Source organism: Cricetulus griseus (genome assembly GCF_003668045.3).
Source record: "Cricetulus griseus strain 17A/GY chromosome 1 unlocalized genomic scaffold, alternate assembly CriGri-PICRH-1.0 chr1_0, whole genome shotgun sequence".
Classification (NCBI taxonomy): domain Eukaryota; kingdom Metazoa; phylum Chordata; class Mammalia; order Rodentia; family Cricetidae; genus Cricetulus; species Cricetulus griseus.
In genome coordinates, this window is record NW_023276806.1 from 177,137,898 (window position 1) to 177,158,556 (window position 20,659).

The following is a 20,659-nucleotide window of genomic DNA, read 5'->3' on the forward strand; positions in this document are numbered from 1 at the left end:
GAACAAAGAGAACATCTTCAACAAATGGTGCTGGCATAACTGGATGAAAACATGTAGAAGACTACAGATAGACCCAAGCCTTTTGCCCTGCACAAAACTTAAGTCAAAATGGATCAAAGATCTCAACATAAACCCAGCCACACTGAACCTATTAGAAGATAAAGTGGGAAATACCCTTGAATTAATTGGTACAGGAGACTGCTTCCTGAACATAATACCAGTATCACAGACACTGAGATCAACAATTGATAAATGGGACCTCCTGAAACTGAGAAGCTTCTGTAAGGCAAAGAAGACAGCAAGAAAAAATGGCAGCCCACAGACTGGGAAAAGATATTCACCAACCTCACATCTGATAGAGGGCTGATTTCCAAAATATACAAAGAACTCAAGAAGCTAGTCTCCAAAACACCAAACAACCCAATTAAAAAGTGGGTTACAGAACTAAATAGACAATTCTCAATAGAGGAATCTAAACTGGCTGAAAGACACATAAAGTGTTCATCATCCTTAGCCATCAGGGAAATGCAAATCAAAACAAATCTTACTCCTGTTAGAATGGCTAAAATCAAAAACACCAATGACAGTTTATGCTGGAGAGGATGTGGAGAAAGGGGAATACTTCTCCACTGCTGGTGGGAGTGCCAACTTCTACTGGAAGTCAGTATCAGTCTATCACGAGATCTAGCAATTCCACTCCTAGGCATATACCCAAAAGAAGTACATTCATACAACAAGGACATCTGTTCAATAATGTTCATAGCAGCACTATTTGTAATAGCCAGAAACTGGAAGCAGCCTAGATGTCCGTCAGCCAAAGAATGGATAGAGACAATGTGGTAGTTTACACAATGGAGTACTATTCAGCGGAAAAAAGAATGGAATCTTGAAATTTGCAGGAAAATGGATAGAACTGGAAGAAACCATTCTGAGCGAGGTAACCCAATCACAAAAAGACAAACATGATATGTACTCACTCATGTGTGGATTTTAGACATAGAGTAAGGATTACCAGCCTACAATCCACACTGCCAGAGAAACTAGTAAACAAGGAGGACCCTAAAAGAGACAAACATTGTCCCCTGGAGAACTGGAAAGGGTCAAGATACCCTTGCAAATTGAAAGCATAGGAAGAGGGGGGAGGGTGCTACAAGAATGAGAGGGGAAGAAGAGGAAGGATGCAGAGGTCATGAGGGAGCAGAAAGATTGAGTCAGGTGAAGAATAGAAGAAAGGGAATGTGATAGGTAGGGTTTTAGTTGGGTGTGTGATAGGTTAGGATGGGATGGAGAAGGGAACTGGGATTGTCATGTAAATCAATCTTGTTTCTAATTCAAATAAAAAATGATTAAAAAAGAAAAAAAGAAATGTTTTGAACTTTTATATCTAATTCAACATACTAAGTAGAAAGATCTGCTTTATAATAGTAACAAGGATATAGCTTATAATAGTAATTGCAAAGTCCCAAGAGAAATCCTGTTTGCAATGATATATTTATATTCTTTGACTTGTCTATAGAAAAATGCATAATATATTTCATAAATATATTTCTGATGTAGCAATGCATTTCTACACAAAGGTATTATCTTCCATTCTCCTTTATCTAGATCATTACTATAAATAACTAATTGCAATTGTGGGCATTTCTTCCACAACCTTCCAATATTCTGTGTGCCCTTATTAAACGCTACCAAACACAGGAACATTGTGTCTGGCGCAAGTACCTGATGACTTTTCTGTAGACTCTCCATAATGGAAAATAAAGTCAATATTCCTTAGGTTGGCACATGTTTCAAAATGTTTCCATAGGAGTATGCTACAATTCTGAACACAACTCTCTATTATTGAAGTCATTTCCAGTGAAATAGTTCATTTTCTATTTTTCTTTAAAGTATTCAACATTGTATGCTAGCAGCTAGCCCAAAGTTTGCTCAAAAAGTATTCACTGATATAGGATATCTGATAATTTTATAATAACTTTAAGTGAAATAGTAGCTAGTTGGTGACTCTTCTAACAAAACTTCAGAAATATTCTCTTTTTAAAACTATAATACATGTTAGTTTCTTTTGCATATATGCCTACTCGTTCTCTAGCAAGCATATTGAAGTTACAATTATCTAAGTAGCATTGCTTCTTCCTCTGTAATAAACAAATCGTACTACAGAGTTTGTTAGGTCAATTCTGGTTCTGTAATATTTTTCGAAAAGAGTACATGTATCTCCCTGTGGATATCTATGTATTATGTAAGTACACATACAAACATTAACACATATATGGCTTGTAGGAGAAATTACGAATTTAATGGAATTGACTTCGAGGTCACAAGGTAGTAATCATTTCCAGACAGCTTTAATTGCCCTGTCTCATTTAGAAAGCCTAATGTGTATTGCCAAGGGAAGTGTATGGATTACAATACCACTTAGCTCTCTACAAATAAAAAAATAAATCCTTGTACATTTTGGTGCAGAACTTGATTATTTTACCTATTACATTTTACTATAATGGCTTCTCATTGCTAGATTTTGCTTTCAGCTATTTGGATGGCAGAAATTTGGGTATAAATAATCCTGAGAGACCTATTTACCCCCCCCCAAAAAAAAACAATGTAGGCTAAAATCACCTCCCACAGAAAGCAGGGTCCATTAGAGTAGAATGACTCAGAACAAAGAGGTGAGGTTAACATTGACCCAGGAAGGAGAAACAATTCATTTTAACTCTTTGGAATGCTGCTCTAACATCTGACCACATTAACAACAGTATAGGCTTATTGCAATGTTTGCCTGACCTGTAAAATGACTCCATAAACATGGAAATTCTATGAATGTATATCCTGGGGGGAGTAGAGAGGCTAAGAACTAATTGCTGATGTCCAGAAGAATATGCGTATTTAAAGTCATAAATGATGGATTTTGACTGAATTATGACTAGAATACCTGAAGAAAAAATAGGGCTTCAATCAATGACTAAAACTATTTCATACACGAAGGCTGTATGGGAAGAAACATTTAAGCTGTTTAATACCAATTCTTTAATAAACACTTGGGAGAAAGGTTAGTACTGTGTCATCAAAATTCTATTTCCTTTAGATTCAGAATATTAAATTTGGATTAGTATGTCTTTCTATAACTAACACAAATCTTAACTATAAAGTCAAGAAATATTTTCTGTAACTTATTCAAAAATGGCTATTTAATCTCAAGTGTTAGCATTGTTACATAGACAACATCAAAATTATGTTATTAGGGTCATTGATAAGCATAGGGACTTGGATGCTTTAATTTGGCTTGTCTTAAGTCATACAAGAATCAATTCTACCATATCAACCTTTTTTCTTTATTTGGATATTATTAAAATCTACCAAACACTATGGATTTATCTTCTTTGCTATGAAATGATTGTGATTTAGTGTCTTTCCTAATCCCAACCCTCTAAACTTCAAGATATCCCATGTTCTAACAATTGGCATATCTACCAAGCATGTTTTTTTCTCACTAGGCTATACCCTCAGTCCTGTTTATTCTGAAAGAGAAAATAGATTATACCATCACTTCCTTAGGATTTATTATATTCTCCCTGGACTAATTGATGTTTGTTCCTTGAAAAGTTTTATTCTCTTTACATGAAAATACGAATATTTAAAAAAAAAACTACATTTTTATTTTCCTCTACGATGGAGAACTAAAGACGTCCCAGGAAAAAAGTACCTTATTTTTAGGCTCAGTTATTGAAACAAGTGTACCATAATTTGACACTGTGAAGTATTTATAAATTATACAAAGCTAAATGCGTTAAGGACTGAATGCTTGTGTTTCTTCAAATTGCATATGCTACAATCCTAATCCATAATGCTTCTGAAAAGAGAAAGCTGCCAAATATCTTTTCTAAGTGTAAAATTAAGCTTTTACTAAACAGAAAAAAAATCACACTATGATAAGAGTGGATAAAACTGGGGCTGGTGAGATAGCTCAGATGTTAAGAGTACTAGCTGCTCTTCCGAAGGACTTGGGTTCAATTCTCGGAAACCACATGGCAGCTGACAACTGTCTGTAACTCCAGTTCCAGGGGATCTGAAACTCTCTATAGACGAACATGCAGGCAAAGCCCCGCTGTACACTAAATAAATAAATAAGTCTTGTTTTGAAAAAGAATGAGTGGAACTAGTAGGAATACTAAGCAGCAAAGACCACAAATTGATTATATTTGATATATTTGTCTTATTCCAACACTGATGCCTAACAGCTACAATAGTTTCCCTTTATTGTGAGGATGAGAATCCAACTATATTAAAGTAACTGCTACATTTCATATCTTTTAATGCCAGAACAATAGGATACCTCCCACGAGATTTCTTAAGAACTTTCTGGGAGTATAACTAATTCAAATGCCTTCAGAATTTCAATTCACTGCTGTTACTTACTGTTGTTGGAGTTATTTTTCTGGAAGAGGTTGGTTGTGTTGTGGTCCAGGGAAGCACATGAATTATGACTGTAGTAGTGGCAGTCAGCTGACTAGCTGAATTCTCACCCAATTCATCAGTGACTTCAATAAGTAACTGGAATGTCACTCCATCTTGAGTTCCTTGAAACAGATCATCCTGGAAATGCTGCCCAGTGGCCAGAAATGGAGACTCAGCACCTTCTCTCCAAAGTGTGAACTGATTATTTGTGTTTCCTAAGAATGATGAGGTAATCAAACAATGGGGCTGTATTACCAATGCTTATTTCCATGCTTACATAAGTTTTTGTTTAAAATATATCTTATGATATGTTCCCAACAATTACAAGTATCTGACGTGAGAATCATAGGAAACAGCGTGGAAGTAACTAGGTTGAATTCATATGCTTTACCTTCTGTGATGGAATAGCTTAGATGATTCTGTGGGGAATCCTTGTCTAAGCAATTAAGGCGAATTAAAGGACCCCTAAATCTGGCATACATCTGAATTTCTAAATGTGGTGGTGAACATACAGGAGGCTCATCATTCACATTCTACAACAAAAGGATATTGTATTAGGTTCTAAGTCATGTTTCAAAATTCTAACCATATAAAATTAGTCACTTTTCTAATTTTTATTGCATTTGTGTTGGCCTAGATAATTTCCAGTAAACTATAAAAATACGTTACACACACACACACACACACACACACACACACACACACACACACACACACTAGAAGGGGGGTGCTTTTAATGACTCAGATTCTATGACTGAAGAATAGTGATGGTCATTTAAATCATCAAAGCTGATGCCCACAGGATTCCTCAGCTCAGCAATTTTTTCACAGAAAATTTGTTTCACAGAAAATTTGTTTCACTACATATTTTCCTGATGTCTTATTCATTCACCTTTTTCTTTTCCTTGAATCACTAGCTTGTGAAACAAAACAGATATAGCAGACAGCTGGTGCTACTGACTAGAGCCTGTACTTGCTTCTTCATAAAAAAATGCATAGGAAACACTTAATTTTCAAGTGCCTTCTGCCCAAAAGCCTAGAGTAGTGTTGAGAAATATCACTGTCTTTATTAAGGAGGTTTATAATTTCAAGTTACAAACTGATAACAAGAATCATCCAGATTACCAGCAGAAGAGTGAAATGGCAGGGACAGGAATTAATAAATTGACTTGAACTCACAAGTTTGGAAGGATTGAGACTACTTTTAAACATTCATCCATGTTATTAATATGGTATAAACAAGTACAAAAATCATTAACAAGTATAAAAATATAAATGACATTTTAAAAAATAAAGAGCCAAGCAAATATTTTTCAGAAATAAATTATCTCCATGCTTTTACAACTGCCCTTATTATCATATATGGCTCACATTCACTGGTGTACTCAAAGGGCACATCTAAATAACATCACAGGACTATAACTCTCCACCATCGTTTTGATATTCCCATTTCATTTTGAAACTCTGGGAACATTTTGGAAGAAGGAATTCTTAATGCTCCAACATTATGGCCAGCTTTTAAGCTTGTTCTTAAATTAAGCAAAAGGGACCCTGCCAACCTTGAATCATCAGTTTCTTATTTTAAGGTGCTGTTTCTATGGCTTGGAATTTAATATGTCATTCCAATCTCGCTTGCCAGAATTAATTTTGGCAAAAGACCATCATTTTCTTACATAACTGTATCTCCAATTACATTAAAACATAGTGTATTCATGTTACTAAGTTATATTCTTTATGGAAATTTGACCAATACAAAGTAAACAAGAAAGCAAAACTATGGTTTTAGTTGTTCATACCTTAAAATTTAGAATCACCATAATTCTGGAACAAAATACTCTGAAACGCTATTACATGTATTTATTAACTAAATTTCAATAAATAAAAACAACTTTAGCCAGTACATTTGGTAAGTGATTTAAAACCTGTTCCCAATTAAAGAGAAATAAATTGAGTTGCAATTATCTTTGAGTAATCTGGAAAGGCATTTTCAATCCCCGTGTTGTTATATGATTACCTAAGGTGGTTATTAAATAAAGCATACTATTTAAATTTTCTTAGTTCCTAATAAATAAACTTTAGTCTCAACACATTAATCATAATTTAGCAATATTTATCACTTTTATTTAATTTTGGAATAGAATATATTTTCTTTACATAGAGCAGTTCACCAAGCTTTTAAGTATAGGCATTGGAGACATGGATCAGCAGTTAAGAGCATTTACTGTTTTTTTTCCTGAGGACCCAGGTTCAATTACCAGCACCTGTATGGCAGATCACCAACACCTGCAACCAGAGTTCCAGCAAATCAAATACATTCTTGTGACCTACTAGGACACCAGGCATACACATAGTGTGTATCCATACAGGCAAAAATGCATACATGTACATTAGAAAACACCAATAAGTAAATCTTCTCATAAGTTTTTAAGTACAAACATGGTAAGTTTGGACAACCTGGGATGTTGTGGGCCTTTTATTTAATAGTATTTAGACTTTCAATCTTAAAGTACAACAAAAATACTAAGTAGATAAATTAGGAAGTTGGATGAGTAGATGTTCAGAATGGGGTTGTTACATCGTTCCATACCTCTTCTGATTAGAGTTGGTTTGGAAGTATATTTTGTCAGTTCTAGCACTGAAAGTGGGAATGGACACAGGGTCCCATCCTTAACCATGAAGCTTTTAGCTCAGAAAGAAAACTCAGTTTTCTTCAATGGAGGAAACTGTATATCAATCACACTCCAAAACAGACCCTATGCCCATGCTGTGTATGTGCTTGTGTGTGTGTGCTTTTGTTTTATTTTGGATTTTTTGTCTAATTGTTATTTTTCTCATTCACCTTGATTTTAATTTTAGTGTTCCTACGGGATTGTTTTCAGAGAATGAGACAGAGAGAGGTAGGAAGAGGGATGGGTAAGGAAGTAGGGAGGAACTGGGAAGAGTTGCAGTACAGAAAAATGATAAAAAATTATACTTAACATTTAAAGATAAAATGATATAAAACAGGAAGAAGGTAAAAAAAATATATGGTAAAAAATAGTCATGGTGGGTACAGGTTTGGCATGTACCCTTATCGTTACTTTCTCTGTATAAATATTACCTTAAGCAATTAAAAACAGAAAAGGTCTCTAATAAAAAAGGTTTACTATTGCTCTTCCTGAGTTTTAAAATATAGGCATATATTTGAAGAGTGGAGAAACTATCATATATAAACTCCTGAAATAAGGAATGATGGAACTCAAGCAAATTGCCATGGAAACCATATTGTGTAGACTGACTTTGGTGATTATTGATAACTGTCAACTTGCTAGGATCAAGAATCACGGAGAAAAATGCCTTCAGCATATCTGTGAGAGATTCTTAGCTCTCAGCTACTTGACATGAGATACAGTGTGCCCAGCTTCTAATTCTCCCACCATCACAGACTATCCTCAACTGCGAGCCCAAACAAAGCCTACCTCTAACATGAAACTGGGAACTCCATGTCCCTTTATATTTAAACCTTTAATAAAAAATATAACTACATGTTGTGATTAAAATGCCAAAAGTTGCAGGGCAGTGGTGGCACATGCTGTCAATCTCAGCACTTGGGAGATAGAGGCAGGCGGTTTTCTGTGAATTCAAGGCCAGCCTGGTCTACAAAGCTATGCAGAGAAAAACCCTGTCTCAAAAAAACCATAAATAAATAAATGAATAGCTAAAAGCTAAACCATGTACTGATACTGTGCATGTTAAAGAGGCGAATGAAAATGAGCTCAATTTTTATAGACTTAAATTGGTTAGGAAAAGTTCGCAATAGTCACGCTAATGCTAATACTTAATAAGATTTGTAATCATTTGTAATCATTGTGAAAAGAGAGGAGGAAACCTCTTTCACTGACTACTCTTTGCTACCTGACATTCTTGAAGGATTTAACAGAGGAAAGTTCTAGAGTCAACCACCAAGTAGTATCCGCAGCAAGAAGCCTTTTGTCCCAAGTTTTCATCCTTTATTTACTATTATATGGTTGAGTGTTTTGTTGTGTGTGTGTGTGTGTGTGTGTGTGTGTGTGTGTGTGTGTGTGTGTGTGAGAGAGAGAGAGAGAGAGAGAGAGAGAGAGAGAGAGAGAGAGAGAGAAAAAGAGAGAGAGGAAGGGAGGGAGGGAGGCAGGGAGGGAGGGAGGTAGAGAAGAAAAGAGAGAGAATTCAGTTTAATGTGTTGTTAATTTTAGATAGATTCCAGTAACCTTACATGTGATCTTCTCTTCACTGCCAGGTAACACTCCTCAGCAGGTGGCTCCCAGTGTGGTACATGTCCTAGGTGCCACCTGTGCTTGGAGCAGCCTTAGTGGAGAATAACCATACAAGTCAGCTATCTCACTAAGTTCTGCCTCTGAATCTGTAGACCATCTCTGCCTGGTGTCTTCTGCTTAATTTCCTTTGCATTCTTTACCTTGTTTCTTGTGTTGGAACTCATGTTCTGCCTGCCTCACTCTCCTGTGTGCTAGGATAGCAAGTGTAATCCAGGCTTTGTACTTCTGTTTGCTGTGACAGTCTGTAGGATGGATGGCAGGCATGTACTCTTCCCTCTGAGAAATTCTCTGTCAAAGAAGGCCCTGTCATCATCTCAGAGTGCTGTGTGTTGTCCTCTTCCTGTGTCTGGAGGAGGTGCCCTCTTTTATCTCCACTACCTTGGAAACAATTGACATTTCCCTTTAGTACCATTGTAGTTAACCACAATCTTGCTACTTTTTACTTCTGAACCCAATACTGAATGTCATATATCCAATAGTGCTATCTCTATTTTAGTTGGAAATGTGGTTACTAATGTAACCGACTTCTATAAAATAGAAAACTATTGTCATTTATATTAAATGTTGTTTATTTTTATGAATGGGCTTCCATTTTCTTCACGCCTTGATTGATTCCTGGGAAATTTTTAGCCACTGAAAAAAATGTAACATGTAACTCAAAACAAGTAGGAAAAAAAATCAGTCAACATAAAAGGAGAAAAATGTAGAAAGGGAGATATAAACATAGCTGGTAATATGTAAAACAAGATAATAGAATAAATATGAATACAGTAGCAACCATAATGAATGTAAAGGCATTTTGAATTATAGTAAAATACAAATATAATACTGAATCATATACCATGAAATTATATAGCTAATTATTTAAGGCAAAAATGTAAGGACATGGGTTAAAAAGTAAAAATAAAAGAAAGAAAAATAAATAAAAATGATAGGTCAATATTATACATAAAACATGGTGTAATTACAGCTAGCAGCCATTTTGTCATTTAAGTGAATATCACTATACATTGACAGTCATCACCACAAAGCAGTGAGGAAATGCAAGATAAACGTCGTTAGAAAAAACAGTGACAGCACTAAATGATGAAGTAATGAAATTGAATTTCCTTCACTACATGGATGAATATAAAGTGATCAAATTACCTTGGAAAACTTGTTAAGAGTTTTCAGATACCCAAGAACACATTTCTGGGTGTGTCTGTGAAGTTCTGTGGAAAGTTTAATAGATGAATCCTAAGATTATGTAATAAGACAGACCCAACAATGAGGGTGGGCATTGTTCAATCCACTGAAGAATCAGACTAGAAAGAAAAACCCAGAGCTCAACCTCTACTTCAGTTGGGCTTGAGAAATCAAGGTTATTTCACTTTGATGCTTCAAAACTAATTTGTCCCCATCCACAGCCTTGGTTCTTCAGGCATTTAGAATGGATCTAAATGGGACAGTGGTACTAATCATGACAGCTATCCCTCCATGGTCTTGGGTTTTCAGGGACAGAGTAAAAAGAAGTAGTTTCTGCAAGATCTTGTTAACTTCTACTCAAGATGGCAGAGTTCTTTTCCTGAGTTCAGAATTGCCCTATTCTTATAATTTGGGAACATCAATGAGAAATAGAATATAAACTTTGATCTATAACACATGAGAGTCACAAAGTGAAGGAACAAAAATAAAACTAGATATACAGGCATAATTTTATGATACAGATAGTTATTTTTCTATTATAATGAGGAAACCCTGAAAACAGTAAGTATACAAATTTGTAAACCACAAATAGTACTCTAAGAAATGCTAGAATTATCAAAATAAGACAATAAAAATAAATATATTTGAACAGAGTAAAGTAATATTTTAAATACTAAAACACGAAGAATTCAATATTCAATATTTAATTAAAATAAGAAATATAAGCTGCTTTTGTATGTGTTCAGACTACTCATAGTTTATGATCAAATCACTGATATCTAATCTTCTTTTACAATTATAAACTATGGGACCAGAGAGATGGTTCAGTAAGTAAGAGTACGTGCCACCAAGCCTGAGTTCAACCCACAGAACCACAAGGTAGGAGAGAACCAGCTCATACAAACTGACAGATTTGATGGCATGTATTATGCTCAGGCATGCAGTCACACACAAAACAAACAAACAAATTAGTAAATGTTAGTACTGTAAGTGCATAGTTTCCCACGTAGAAACTTTTCCTTTTGGTGTCCCATTGAGGCTATCTGCAAGTGAAATAAATTTGCTACCATCTAACGGCATTACTTGAAAAATAAAACACAAACCTGGACTTTCAGGTATACAGAAAACCAACTATGTATGGCTTAGTTTTTTTTCTGTCTCTGTCTTTGTTTGGTTTTCTGCCCCACCCCCACCCCCACCCCCCCACCCCCCACCCCGCCTTTCTCTCCTTCCTCAAGTATTTGTTTTGCAAGTAACAAGACAATGTAGGCAGTTGTGTAATATTTGCAAAGAAAGTTAGAAAATGTCTTTGAAACACTTGTTGGATCCCCCACTTCAATTCAGTCATATTTTCTGGAAGTTAGGATAAAAGCCTGGAATATATCTCTTAACTGGCATACTGGGATTCAAAACTCATTCCTTTATTGTATTTTTTCTTCTTAGTTTATGGGATCAATTTTCCATATGTTATTTGTAGTACTTAGAAGAAAGTTTGTATGTCAGCTTTCTTCCTTGTAAAAATGTATGTTCTTGAGTTCTTGGACACTTAGTGAACACCCCCAGTCTCCCAGGGCACACAGGGGCCATTTCCAATCTCTGAGGTCTAAACACATAGAGTCTCTAGTCTCAGGCTGAGCTTTTACTTAAGAAGGATTTTCAGTTATGGGTGGGCACAGACCTGATTTTCTCTTTTTTTTTCTCTCATGCTGTCCTTGAGCCAAATAACAAAAATTATACTTCCTACCCTTCTTTTCATTGTTTCTGTGGTTATTTGCTGTGCTGGAAAAATGACAAGCAGAGTACTTTGTATTAAACAACAGTAATGTTGAAAATGAAATCAAGCTCATATTCAGTGTAAAAAATAACAAAAATAAAAAGCAGCCCCCTTCAGGGTTTGTTTCTGAATTTTCCTGTTTTAGCCAAGGAAGAAAGAGAAAACTCAGGGAAAAAAGTTCTCATTTGGGTAGACTATCCAATGTTATTGTTGTCCCAGTGTTCAGAACTCTCATGAGGAATCTTGGTTTCCATGGCAAGTGCAGTTAAATGTCTGACACGCCGTTCTAATGCAAGATGGTATGGATGTTGACAGACAGCAAAATGGCACTGCAGCCAACACAAGAGTATTTGCTAATCATAATCTGGAACTTGCTTTGTTATGGTCTGGCAGACTTCCAATGATCAAACTGGAATAAAAATAGTAGCACTACTGGGGATTCTTCAGCAGTCATTTGTCCCAATCTTTTCCAGGCCCCTATAGCTCTCCAAAAAAAAAAGTTTCATATTTTTTTCTTCATTTTCAGAATATAGCCCCATCTATTTTAATTAAGTTGTCCCGGGTTTTCAAGAATATGTGCCTTAGATTTTAGCTCTTAAAATTAAATTTCAATAATATGTACCTATTACATCTTAAATCTTATCCATTCACCCACTAAAGAGCATCTCACCTGCTTCCAAATTTGGGGTGGAGATATAATTTCAGTTAACTAAACTGAATGTAACTGAGTTTGACTTCCAGATGGTGCCATTGAATATTTTACTTTTGTTAGAAAATGTTGAACTTGTCTAGAGAAGACACAGTTTTTATCCACTGGTAAGGGACACAAGTGCCTGTTGTTCCACAGCTTTGTCAGCACTTAGTGTCAGGGTTTGTTTTTTTTTTTTGTTTTTTTTTTTGGTTTTTTTTTTTTTTCTGTTTTCATCCTTCAAAGCATTTCTATTAGTCTTTCATTATAGTTTTAATATTTACATGTGTAAGATCACACTGTTGGGCAGATTTTCTTATGCTTGCTTCCACCTAAAAATGTTTAGTAAAATATCTGCTCAGGATTTTATTGCTGTTGTTCACACATCGCAAAACTATCTTTTCTTACTGTTGACATTTTCTTTTTGCATTTTTGGAATCGTCTTAAAGCAGGCAGGTATCTTACAAATATTTTCTCTCATACTGTAGCTTGTGTAAGTTTTTGGACATCATCTTTCAAAAACAAAAGGATAGCGAATTTTAGTGAAGCCCAGTTGGTCAGAACTTTCATGTGTCACTTTCTTTTTTCCTCTCTTTTTCTATTTAAATTAGAAACAATCTTGTTTTACAAGTCAATCCCAGTTCTCTCTCCAGCCCATAATCCCCTGTCCCCTACTGACTCCCTATGCATCCCCTTTCTGCGCCACAGGGAGGGTGAGGCCTTCCGTGGGGGATGTTCAAAGTCTGTCACATCATTTGGACAACGTTGGACACTTTCACGTGTCCTGTGTCCATGCTGTATCTTGAAGATTCGTACTAAAAGTACCCCAGAATTCTTCTACATTTTCCAGGAGATTTACTTTTGAATTTTACATTTAGATGTAAAATCACCCTGAGTAAATTCACTCCAGCACTACTCCCTGGAGGCAGTCTTGGTTGAGTGCTTTGGCTTTGTTCTATTGGGTTATTTCACTGTCCTTTCATTAATATGACACAGTCTTAACTACTGTGGTTAATACTTTTTTGAGCCAGCACTTCACATTGTGTGAACCAAGCCAGTCCCAAATACATGGAAATTCTCCTAGCTGGGCTGCAAGGTGATAGAATTAGAGGCATGAGTCACCACAGCCTGCTATGTTGTCTTAAAGATTTTGTTCATGTTCTTCAATATTTCATTCATAGTCTTTGGCTCTCCAAGTTGCCTGTCAATATTTCTAAAGCAGATATGTAGAATTTTTATTGGATTGCATTGATTCTTCAGAACAAGTTGTAAATAACTTATATGTTAAAAATATTGAGTCTTCTCTCCCCGTGAACATAAAATAGTTCTCCATGTAGTTCTTTTGTTTCCTTTATTTTGTTATATTTATATCTAATGTTTCAATTTCTTTATTTTTGTGTGAATAATATATTTATGATTTCAAATTCTACTTGCTTATTGTAGATTATTACAAACATAAACTTTAGAATATTAAACTAACATCTAATAAGCTTTTTATAACAGCTTCTTAACTCCCGAACTCAATTATTTTTTGTATATTCTCAATGTAAAAATATCTAACACAAACAAAAATAATTTTATTTATTTCTTTTCTTTCAAATAAAAAAGTCTCCTATCATCTTTTCTCCTATTAACTAGGTCTTCTGCTATAATGTTCAAACTGAGATGAGAAGTATATCCTCCTGCCATTAAGTAGAATATTAGTTTGAAGAGTTTTGTTTTTAGATATATTCTATCAAGTCAAGAAATTTCTTGATTACTACTTTGTTTAGAATATTCATCATGATCTAGTGTGTGATTTTTTAAAATGTTATTCTACAACTGTCTTAGTTAGGGTTGTTGTGAAGAGGCATCATGATTACAGCAACTCTTATAAGGGAAAATACTTAATCGATTGGCTTCTAGTTCCAGATATTTTGTTCCTTATCATCTGTGTGCAGGCAGACATGGTGCTGGAAAAGAAGCTGAGAGTTCTATATCATGATCTGCAGGCAGCAGAAAATATGACTGTCACACTGGGCAGGGCTTGAGCACATATGAGACCTCCAAGCCTGTCTCCACAATGATACACTTCCTCCAACAAGTCCATACCTATTCTGACAAGGTCACACCTCCCAATATTGCCACTGTCTATGAATCAAGCATTCAAACACATGAGTCTATAGTTGCTATACCTATTCAAAGCACCACACCACCTATTGGTGTAATTGTACCAATTGTCTTTTTTTAACCTGGTAGACAGGTGTAATATATAAATATATTAGAAAATATTCAACTATCTTTTCATACCAGTAATAATTATGTGATCATGATATATGAGTATCTCTGTACATTTTATATATGAGTTTCATATTTCTTGGAGATATTTGCTTCTACATAAATGAGAAATAGTGTTCTATCATTTTCATAGGATATTTTCATCTGTATCTGGCATGTAATTTTGTTACTCTGTTCAAAAATTTCACTTTTCCTATTCATAAACAGAACAAATAATTCCTATGAAGTGTTTCTGACTCTATTGTTCAAAAAATAGAGAAGCATGCTGATAACATTTTCAATTACAAACAAGAAAGGGGCTTCTATATGCCCTGAGTGCAAGGAAAGCAATGGTTTTATGGATGGACAACATATCTGTGCATCATCTTTGGACCTATAATTTACAAGAAGGGTCAGAAACCTCTTCTCCTTAGAAAAACACATTTGGTTGAGGGTATAATACTTTGAGCATATGCTTTCAAGATTGGGAGATATTGATTTTTTTACTTATAAAAGAAATATGAATTATTTATATCATCCCTAGGTCAATGCTAAGTATCAAAATATTGTGTGGTGAGGATAACAAAAATGAAAATAACCATTTATATGTTGATTTTTAGCTTATTTCTGATTTTTTATTTCTTTCTGTGGACCTTGAGCTCACAGTGTAGCTGTAGATGTGTATAGTTGATCTTCATACCTCTGTCTACCTCAGCTGGGATTGTAAGCATACTCTCCTGCACTGGGCATCTCTCTCTTTCTCTTTTTAACTTTGCAATTCTCTACAATATTCTTTCCTTCATAAGGTCTAAATATTAGTAATGGATAAACAAGATCTACTCATCCCAGTTTATAACTGTTTCTTTCATATCACACCAAGTTCTAGAGATCATTATTTAAATAATTTTGAGTTTCAGTGCATACATATTCAAAGCCTCATATTAACTTTAGCACATTATCACTTTATTTGGACATTGCATTCACCAAGATTTACAAATTCTTCAAATTTAACTTTTTAAAGTGTTCACAGATTTTTATGTATCTGAGGCCACAGTTGTGTCTCTGGATACTATCTTAAACTCCCTTTCCAATGTAGCAGTTGACAAGGATGGCATATGTCATATGTAAACTGATTTTCACCCCCAAGAGACATTTCATTTTGCATATTTAGGTGATTTAACCTGATATCATGTTGTAATAATGCAGGAACGTGATCAATATACCACCCTTCTTAGAAGACATTTTGTTCTTTTGTTTTCATTTTCTTTTTCCTTGCTTTTGGTTTTTGGATTTTGGATTTTTATTTTGAAAGAGAGAGAGATGGAGTGGGAAGAACATAAACTGGATAGACAGATAGGATCCAGGAGGAAGTGGGAGATGGGAAAATCATGCTCAAAATATATTTTATGAAAAAATAAATATAAAAAGACACAGAGCGTAAATAAAAAGAAAGACATTGGAATGGTTTGTCTCAAAACTCAACAACAGTGAGTTTTAGTGACTTTCAGCAGAAGTTAGAAGAAAAGCTTAGAAGACAATATTTTCTAAAACATTCTCAGAAAACACTGCTTGCTATCACTTTATTTTGAAATGTTTATCATCTAAAAATATAATACATTTTGATTTTAATATACCTTGTTCCTATAACTTTATTTTGGAAGCTCTAGAAAACTAGTAAGTAATAAATTAAACTCAGTATCAGAGTCAATTAGTGCAAAAACTCAATACAGGTATAGATATGCCAAAGAATTATTACAGAATAGTTAATATAGAAAGTAACTTCAATGCCTTACATCTACCATGTAATTGAAATAATTAAAATTAGCATTTGTAAAAATAATTCTATAAATTTTATTTAGAAAATAAATGTCCAAGCTGATATTTTCAAAAGTGTTATGTATGTTTACATTTTGTCATGTTTGCTGAAATTTAAATTAATAAAAAATATTCGTGGTGGAACACATCCTTTATGAAAGGAGAGGGTGGGGTAGAAAGTAAGGTATACAGAGAGGATGGGGTAAATCAGGAAGCCACAAGGAAACTCACTGCTTCACAATCTAAATGCAAATTATATAATTTAATGTAAGACTGTAAACATATACTCTGTGCATGAGTAAATAATGCTGACATAAGAAGTCATGAGCTATTGGATTGAAAATCCTAATAGCAGGTGTTGTATGCCTTTCTAGAAGTAGTTGGCCAAGCAGGTGCAGAGACTCTGAAAAACCATAGAGATTATGGTCATTTCCATTATTTTCCCACCACAACTTCATGGTAAGGCCCTACTGCAGAAGACACCACACACCTTGGATGTAGAAGAAAGAGAAACATGGCCTACTTAAGATGGAAGTTCCCTCCTTTCTGTTAGCATTCACAATGCTGGAAGTTGCTGTTCAGGCAGCTTGGATAGAGACAGTATTGTCTGCCCCAGCTTTAGTGCTCACATACTAAGACATCAATTTGCTAAGCAGGAAGTATCTACTGACACAATGGTAACATGACTGTTGTGGGAATAACCAATTACTTTTGGACAGGATCTGGCACATTCTTCCTAGGTACATGTTCATATCTTAAATTTCTATTGATCGGGTCAAGGGCCCATGGTTAGAGAGATCATGAAACCTAGGGGTGAACTGAACACTTTTGTGTTGTTAAGTGGACATGTGGTTAAACTGCTTCTTAAACATCTCTCTTTGTATCTGCAAACTAGTGCTTTCCTCAGCCTTGATCCAAGAAACTTTGCTTTGCCAAGGATGTCATTAATGCAAAGGCTATGGTTGCCCAAGGTACACAGAGAAGTGAATGTTGTGTGCTCTACAGGACATCCACTTAACCCCCTCTAAGGCTCAGAGAGCATCTTGGGAAAGGTTACAGAAAGAATGGAAAGCAAAATGATCAGAAGAATAGCTGCTAAATGCTGTCTTACGAGTATGATATGGCTGACGACTCAAAACTTAAAACAATTGCAGTTGCCTACAAACAGCCGTCAAAAGACTGAGCCAGCAAACATCCATTCATAGATAGATAGATAGATAGATAGATAGATAGATAGATAGATAGATAGATAGATAGACAGATAGACAGATAGATAGAGATAGATAGATTCCTACCCTGTGCAGGGTTATGAATGGCAAAGGAGAGTTGCTAGAGGAAAGGAAATCATTGTTTTCAGTGATACAGTCATTGCGGTGTTACTCATGCTACAGGAGGTACATTCATAGCCATGCCAACATGAGTGGCCCTGGTTAAACCCAATGGGTCACAAAGAAAACAAGCAAACAAACTAACAAAACAAAACAAAATCAAAACCATTGAAACAAACAAAAACATCTAAACAAGATGACATTAAGATGGAAAGAAAAAGACTCGGGGGTGGAAGAAGGGTAGTAGAGAGAGGGTAAAAGACAATGGAGACAGGCATGCTATCAAAATTAAATGGACTAAATTGTCAAAGATAAGCTAATTGAAAGATCCTTCATTTTTTATAATATCTTATGGTGAATCAGGTTTATGATGAATTCTCCCTCCATTTGCAGATGAATAACTCTGGGCTGAATTTTAAATGTCAGCCAGGAAATGCCATTTTATGTTCATCTTTTGTATCATGGTTTTATTTTAAGTAATCATCAGATTCTGTTTTACTTTATATACACAAAGGGATATGAATGTACATGCATAAATCCCTCCATACATGTTTGTGAATTTAAGTTTTGTATATAATCCAGGAAACATATTGTCTTATTATAAGTATATATGATAAACTTGGACAAGTCTTTCAGTAGAAATAAAAGCTGCAAATCAGAAAGAAAGTTCATCTGAGGCAGTAGTTTCCATGTAACACTGATAGTGGTATAAAATACCCACATGGAAATATTTTAGAACTACACAGGTATTTCAATAACATATTTGTGAATTTCTTTTTTTATTTTTTGGTTTGTTGAGACAGGGTTCTCTGTGTAGCTTTGGAGCCTATCCTGGCACTTGCTCTGGAGACCAGGCTGGCCTTGAACTCACGGTGATCTGCCTGCCTCTGCCTCCTGAATGCTGCAATTAAAGGTGTGTGCCACCAATGCCCGGCCATGTTGGTGAATTTCTAAGAACATTATTTTTATCATTGTTGAACTTGTATTTTATTTGTCAAAGTCATATTCAACTTTATTAGGAATATTCTTGATAGTTCCATGTTGTATTACTCAGGAATACTGGAAAATTATTAAATAATTAGAAAAATCATATTCTCTCACCTAAAAAAGCTCAGAAAGTAAAAAGAGATAACAATGGTTTTCGTTTGTCTGAGACAACTCTCTTAAATTAATAGTTTCATTTTTATGTAAGTTACATAAAAAAGGATGGTTGTTTAGTCTCAAAGTATTGGAAGAGAAAGATAGGAATAAGTTTGTGAGAATTCTAATCATTTGGAGGAATAGCACACCAAGGAAACTCTGCAGTATGTAAAATGGACTGTGCAATTTAATGTCACAAAAAAGCATGCAACATGACTCACATGTGGAACAAGCCTAATCTTGACTCTGTCACAATCAGATATGTTAGGAATTTTGGGAGGCTGCTTTTCAAGCACTGACTCAGAAATTCATATTCTTTGTCTCATACTTTTTCCATTTGCAGGCTTTATTTTAGGAGTTGAGAGAACAGTTGAGTTGGATAAGTACTTGCAATGTAAACACAAAGAACAATTTTGCTCTCCAGAGAGCCAGGTTTGGTGATTTATGTGGCTCATCCCAGCACTGTGGAGTTAGAGTCAGCTAAGACACTGGGACAGTCTGGCCATGAGGTTTACCCATACAGGGACAATTCCAGGCCAGTGAGAGACTGTCTTAACACACAAGATAGTTTCTGAGGAACTACACACATATTGACAGCTGGTTTTAACACACAGGTGCACACATAATCAGGTATAACACCGCTCAAACTCACACACACACACACACACACACACACACACACACACACACATATTGCACACAGTCTTTCAAAACTACCCCTAAAAGGCAAACTGGCAAATTTTTTTGGTGCTAGGTTTAGCAAAGTTCTTCATTGCATAACCTATTTACATGGACACAATCTTCACAATTTTGCTTAGAAGTAAACAGGATTGTAGGCTGCTTATCCCTTTCTCTTTGTCTAATATCCACTGATGAGTGAGTACATGCAATTCACAACCTCAGAGAAGATAGGAAACAAGGAAGAGCCTAAAAGAAGAGGGAAAGGGACAAGACCTCCTTAGCAAATTGAAAGTATGGGGGCAATCGGGAGCGAGGGCAGAGAAAGAGGAGGGGAAAGGGGGAGGGAAGAGCAGAACATGAGGGATCAGGAAAGTTGAAGTTAAGGAAGAACAGAGAAAGCAAGGAAAGAGATACATTGATAGAGGAAGCCATTATGGGCTTAGTGAAAAACTTGGCACTAGGGAAATTCCCCAGGATTCCACAAGAAGGACCTCAACTATGAATCTAAGCAATAGTGGAAAAACTACCTTCAGTGCCCTTCCGCTATAATAAACATAGAGCCTTCATCCAGTAGCTGATGAAAGCAGAAGCAAAGATTCACAGTCAAACACTGAGATGAACTCCTGGAATCCAGGAGTGGCGAGCAAAGGGGTCAAGACCATGCTGGGGAAACCCACAGAAACAGCTGACCTGAGCAAGTGGGAGCTCACTGACCCCAGTCTAACAGCTGGGCAACCATCATCGGACTGAACCAGGCCCCCTGAACATGGGTGTCAGTTTGGGAACTTGAGCAATTTATGAGGCTGCTGGAAGTGTAACCAGTTTTTATCTCCAGTGCATACACAGGCTTTTTGGAGTCCAATCCCATGGAGGGATACTCTCTCAGCCTAGATACAAAGGTGAAGACCTCGGTCCTACCCCAAATGATGTGACAGACTTTAATGATCCCTCATAGGATGCCTCACCCTCTCTGAGGAGTAGATGGGGTGGGATGGAAGGATGGTGGGGGAAATGGGAGGGAGAGGGAACTGGGATTGTTATATAA

The 20,659-nt window shown here is 35.7% G+C and overlaps 1 protein-coding gene across 1 annotated transcript in view; it reads right to left on the bottom strand.

The window, feature by feature from the left end:
- LOC103162716 (cadherin-related family member 3) overlaps positions 1-20,659 on the bottom strand; it is a 101,427-nt gene that overhangs the window by 25,365 nt on the left and 55,403 nt on the right. Inside the window, exons 17-18 of the mRNA XM_035451504.1 lie at positions 4,847-4,988; positions 4,417-4,670 (exon numbers count right to left, since the gene is read on the bottom strand). Coding sequence (XP_035307395.1) covers positions 4,417-4,670; positions 4,847-4,988 — 396 coding nt within the window. The remainder of the gene's footprint in view (positions 1-4,416; positions 4,671-4,846; positions 4,989-20,659) is intronic.